General features: G+C 38.2%; 1 protein-coding gene across 4 annotated transcripts; it reads right to left on the bottom strand.

Annotated features, from left to right (window-relative positions):
- Positions 1 to 3,027: 3,027 nt before the first annotated feature.
- LOC103636172 (uncharacterized) lies at positions 3,028 to 5,573 on the bottom strand. Of its 4 annotated transcripts, none has more exons than XM_020542841.2 (5): positions 5,170 to 5,573; positions 4,933 to 5,037; positions 3,989 to 4,047; positions 3,780 to 3,864; positions 3,028 to 3,626 (listed from the first exon to the last, which is right to left on the bottom strand). In XM_020542841.2, exons 1-5 carry the CDS (start codon positions 5,410 to 5,412, stop codon positions 3,519 to 3,521), a joined length of 600 nt encoding a protein of 199 aa, XP_020398430.1. In that variant the 5' UTR covers positions 5,413 to 5,573; the 3' UTR covers positions 3,028 to 3,518. The 4 variants fall into 4 exon arrangements, 3 of the variants coding, with proteins under 3 accessions (XP_020398430.1, XP_020398429.1, XP_020398431.1); XM_020542840.1 differs by having other exon boundaries at positions 4,933 to 5,040; positions 5,170 to 5,568; XR_004852149.1 differs by having other exon boundaries at positions 3,341 to 3,626; positions 5,153 to 5,567.
- Between the last annotated feature and the right edge of the window lie 505 nt (positions 5,574 to 6,078).

Below are 6,078 nucleotides of genomic sequence, written 5' to 3'. Positions count from 1 at the left end.
TGAAATCTTCTTAAAAAAGTAGCACAACCGTGTGATTGTCATATTTAAGAACACAAGATTTATAACCCTCATGACAATAGGGAGGAAAGTAGTCAGCATGATATGACAATCATGTGAGCCATAGGACTATAAGGTCTTTCATTGACACAATTTATTTGTATGCTGGAAAAGAATTCAGGTAGGATTTTTAAATTTTGAATCACACACACCTTGTATGTTTCTTATCTACGTTGAGACTGTAGCTTGCTACTGGGAGATGGTACTGTTGGAGTATAATATAAGTGAACTGCCCACCCCTCCTACCAGCTTAAGCTTTTGGGTTGGATTGGTTGGTGTATATAACTAAATATGGTATCAAAGCCAGAGGTCTCAAGTTCAAATCCTGGTTAGCGCGATTAAATAAAGTAATTAAAATAATTGTTGTTCGCTCATATTCCACTTCTGAGACCCAAGAAAGGCTCGACGTGAGGGGAAAGGTTAGAATATAATACAAGTGAATTGTTCACGTCTCCTATCAGCTTAAGATTTTGGGCTGGATTGGTTAGTGCATGCAACTTAATAGGTACTTCTCATTATCTTGAAGAACAGGGTGAAGTTCTTTTTTAAGCAAACCACAAGTGAAAACACGGTTTTTACTGGCGGTTTTGTTAACTGAACTGTCATTGAAAATGTGTTTCCACTAGCGGTTTTTTGAGTTGGGGCCACCATTTTACTACAACTGGCGCGCGCTTAACCGAATCCGTCTATACAAATTATGTCTATACAAATTAATGCGCATCACAGTCATAGAGCCGTTTTCTACTAGCGTGACCTAGCTGATCAGTATTATTCCAGCGTGCTGATAATGTGTCCTGCATGTATATCACTACCGGAATTTGGCTCTTTGCCGAGTGCCATATTCTTTGCCGAGTGTTTTATTTCGGGCACTCGGCAAAGAGCTCTTTGCCGAGTGCCACACAAAAAACCCTCGGTAAAAGAAAACACTCGGCGAAGAAGCTCTTTGCCGAGTGTTTTATTTTTGACACTCGGCAAAGAGTTTCTTTGCCGAGTGTCTTTTTTTGACACTCGGCAAAGGGCTCTTTGCCGAGTGTCACAAATACAACACTCGGCAAAGAGCTCTTTGCCGAGTGTTTTTTCTCCAACACTAGGCAAAGACAATTTAAAAATCACATTTTAAAGTAGTAAATTAATTCAAATGAAAAAGTTTTCAACTACAAATTTGTATAACTCATCATGATGTACAATTTATATATTGAACATTTCTTCATATGGCAAAATAAAAATAAATTTGTTCACAAAACCTATATCTCTCTCGTAGTTTATGAAACTACGAGAGAGACGTATAGAGTTTGTGCATATTGTTAGAACCATCATCTGAGATAAACAAATTACCAAACAACCATAATAAACTTTGTAGATCTTGAGAAGTTATAGAAGTTTATAGTTGACAACTTTTTCATTTGAAGTCATATTGTCAACGAAAACTATGTCTGAATTTTAAAAATTTAAAATTTGAATTTTGAAAACGACTTCGAAAGGAAAAACCACCAACATGAAAGTTGTAGGTATTGAAGAGTTATGAAACTTTGTAGTTGACAATGTTTTAGTTTGAAATTATCTTGTTATGCAAAACTATGTTTGAATTTTGAAATTTGAATTTTTCAAACTGTCTCGGATGGAAAAACCACCAAAATAAAAGTTGTAGGTCTTGAAATGTAATGAAACTTTATAGTTGACAATTTTTTGATTTGAAATCATCTTATCATTGAAAATTTCGTGTGAAGTTTTTAAATTTAAAATTCAAATTTTATAAATGGTCTCGGATGTAGAAACTATTAAAATAAAACTTTTAGATCTCAAAAAGTTATGCAACTTTATAGTTGGTCACATTTTCAAATGAACTCATTTAGTGCCTTAAATAATCAAATTACTCTAGATTTGTTATAGTACATGAGGAATGAAAACGTAGTATAAACATAATTGGTGTAGTAGTGTAGTGGTATAGGAGGGTATGCGCGAGAGAGAGGTTGCGAGTTCGAATCTCACCATTTACAAAACATATAAGTTTGATTCAAAATAATAGTGAAAAATGATAGGGCAACAGGTAAGGTAGTAGGGTAGAGTTGGAGAGTTGTTCCTAGAATTTAAAAAATGTTTTGCTGTTTTTTTTTAATTTTTTCGATTCTTAATTTGCCGAGTGTTTTTCTTTGCCGAGTGCTTTTTGACGTCTTTGCCGAGTGTCCGAAAAAAACACTCGGCAAAGAACCCTTTGCCGATGAAATCTTTGCCGAGTGTTCTTTGCCGAGTGTTACACTCGGCAAAGCCTTTGCCGAGTGTAAAATAGCCTTTGCCGAGTGTCTTAGACACTCGGCAAAGAATGCGATTCCGGTAGTGTATATACCTAAAAGCTCTAAAACAAACCGATGACAAGAACAGTACATATATTTGAAGTCTGCTGAATGCATGACAATATGATAACTTTCCGATCAATAATACAAAATCCCATATATGTTTCGTCCTTGCCTAAGCATATGCATGCTGTATAGATGCACACTAAGAATGCATGATCAAAAGACGCATTCTTATATTATATTATATTATATCTATGCAAAGGTAGATCGATCAAGGGCCTTATTATTTGGTGCATACACGGAGAGAAGATTGTATACAGACATCAAGAAAGAAATAATATAATGGCTGAGGCAAGCTGTACTCGAAGTAGTACAGAAGACAGCTGTGTTTGAGATCACGGATGCAGATAAAGTTGTCATTCTATATATTTCCATCTTGCTTGTGCTTCTGGACCAAAATATTCAGCTGGCATGCATATATATATACACAATGCAAGTGCTCGTACCCATACGAAAAATTCTTTCTGATCTCAGCAGTGATGAAATCTGTGCTGCATATATAACTTAATTAATGACAACCCATGTACGAACGTACTGTGTCAGTGATGAATAACGCTTGCAGCTAGCTGCAGGGGCAAGAGTCAACACGTCTATGCTTCGCAGTACAATCAGAACAGATATATAGCTAGCTGCTATAGATATGATCACCAGATCCCAGGCAACACAACATCGTCATGATGCATGTCTTGATTAAAAAAGCGCGTTACTATTTCTCTCTTAGGGGGTGTTTGGTTTGTAGGGACTAATGTTTAGTCCCTTAATTTTATTCCTTTTTAGTATATAAATTGTTAAATATAGAAACTAAAATAAAATTTTAGTTTCTATATTTAGCAATTTTGGAACTAAAATGGAATAAAATGTAGGGACTAAACATTAGTCCCTAGAAACCAAACACCTCTTAGCTTGTGGCAGGCATCGATATCGTTACAGAAAAGGCGGCAAATATAATCCTCTTGCATTGCACTGGTTCTGACGACTAGCGCTAGTGGCACCAATTCAGAAACTTATTGCACCACAAGTGAAAATGCCCATGAAGCAGACTAACAAATCTATCGCGTCACAACGAAGGGAGGAGAGGGGAGAAAGGGAGCTAGGGACATTTTAGAATCATAGCTTGAGCTCAAGGTCCACGTCTTGTGGATCGTCGGAGTTCAAGCTTGTTGAGTCCGCTGACTGACTTCGATCATGATGTCGTCCCTTCAACCGGGAAGATACCTATATACCGAAATTTTGCAACCAAACATGCATGTTCAGTTATCTCTCGATATAAATACTACCGGTAATTAAGATCATACATCTAGGTGAACATATAGTGACTAGATCACTCATTCAACTCTACCTCACTCTTATATATGATGGTTTACATACCTGCGATTCAAAGAGAGGCAATGTGATGTTAGGATGCTGCCCGTAATGTGGGGTGCCATAGACAGCACTGCTGCTCACCGGTGATCTGGTAGTTAATTGCAAATCAGCATCGTTAGTTGGAGCTTGTGACATAAAGCTATTGGAACAAGTGAGCATGCAGTGACAATATATATGTATATGAGTTGCCACCAGGCCACCGACTACCGCACCTTATGATGGGATGAGCTTGGAATTCACTGTATCGTACGTCTGTCTCTCCGTATGGCATCTACATGATGAAGCCAGAGAAATGGTGTAAGAACTCTACACATCTTCTTGGTGTCACAATAGTTCATATTGCATTCGGACGGAAATTAAGCACAAAAGAAGATGATATATATACACTGCGCTTTTATATAGGAGTTTGCTGCACATTAATTTATACTCCCTTCGTTCCAAAATAATAGTCGTTTTAGCTTTTGGCTTTTATATCCACATTCAAATGTATGAAGATAAACCTATATATATATATATATATATATATATATATATATATATATATATATATATATATATATATATATATATATATATATATATATATATATATATATATATATATATATATAGGAAACATATACATTAAGTGTTGTATATGAACCTATTAATTAACTAAAACGAATTTTAATTTTACAATGAAAATAGCTGTGTTGCTAGATCGATTGGGAAGAACCACACGATCAAAGAAACCACATGACGATGGAGCTATATATATGTCGAAGGAAACCCACAAACAAGAAAAATTGCAACAAATAACGAATCGCAAAGAAAGAAGAGATTTAGAGCTCTGTCCAGTCCAGCCAACTTAGCTAGAAAGCACATATATACGCAACTCAACTGAATCTGGTAGACTAACTGCTGTGTTCAGAAAATAAAAGACTAACTGCTGTTATCTTCACATGTATGTGTCACTGGCCTGTGCTATATGGGCAAACCCATACCCACGCTGAATCAAAGAAATTAAAGCTTCCATTTGGATTACCCCTCTCTCATGTGTAGAGGCTAGATATATATATGCATGTCTGAACTTCCTGACAGACCAATTCAATTCCTTGCTAAAGAGCTACTAGCTAGTAATCTTTCCAAGCTAAGGGAAAGGTGTCCATGCATGTACCGCGAAATTTGGATGGATTGGGAACGCCGACGAGATGGCGGCGGCAGCATGGAAGGAGGAAGATGGCGACGACGACAGCGAGGACGTCGACGCCCGCGCATCCTCCTGCTAGATGGATCCATTCCAAAACCACAAGAAGTCAGGACTTCCTGATAATATATGATGGCAGCATGCCCGCAGGCGATGCACAGAAGAGGAACGCTTTGCAAAGACACCGTACCCGTCATCACTACTTACCAAGCTGAGGCTGCCCGTTCTGTGGATCAAGCTGGGGGCCTGGCCGCCGAGAGGATGGAAATACTCCGCCATTTCGCTCTGTAACCTAATCTTCTCAAGCTGCGCCACGCCGAGCCCTCGCTGCGGTTGCTTGGGCTTGTCCGTGCCGCCGCCGCCGCCGCCGCCTCTCTTGCCCCTTCTCGGACCAGACGATCTCCCACTACTGCTCCACCCCATGCTGTCTCCAAAGTTGCTCCCGCTCATGTCCGAGACCGAAGACCTAGCTAGCTACTAGAAGGAAGACTTGGGAGAGCAAGATGAACAAAGCTAGCTAGGTGGAGAGAGAGGTAGAGAGAGTTGATTGAATGATGCACGAGACCCTTTTAAAATGGGGAGGAAGAGATCTCCTTGCAGGGCAAATATATCCCCCCTCTTATTAAAAAGGGCGGGGAGACCTGTCCTCCCAAGCTTTTCTTGCTTCGAATTTTTAATTGTATCTAGTGGTCTGGCCATCTTTAGATTATAGCTAATACCATGTGCCACAAAACCCTACCGCTTGCGAGAAAAATATGTGTAGAATCAAATAAGAAGGGGCAACTCATTTTTATTTGTTAGGTGGTGATCTCGTAGGATCTTTTTCATCAAACCCCATTGTTGGTTAGTTAGAGAGAAGTAGGTACTACTCTCTCTGATTCCAAATGTATGTCATTTATAACATATTGACATGTTCTCTAATATCACACACTTTGACTTGTAATTTGTTTAAATGAAACATTTTAAATAGCGAAATTATATGTTATGAAAGTTTTTTTGGTGAATATGGTGGCATAAATTGCATATATGTTGTGAATCCCTGTAACTTTGTTGGTTCAAGTAAAATAAAAGTTTGACCGCATGAATTCCTGAAATGACCTTTACAATTGGAATAGG

This window comes from Zea mays, chromosome 8 (assembly GCF_902167145.1).
Source record: "Zea mays cultivar B73 chromosome 8, Zm-B73-REFERENCE-NAM-5.0, whole genome shotgun sequence".
Classification (NCBI taxonomy): domain Eukaryota; kingdom Viridiplantae; phylum Streptophyta; class Magnoliopsida; order Poales; family Poaceae; genus Zea; species Zea mays.
This window is presented reverse-complemented; position numbering and strand designations above follow the sequence as displayed.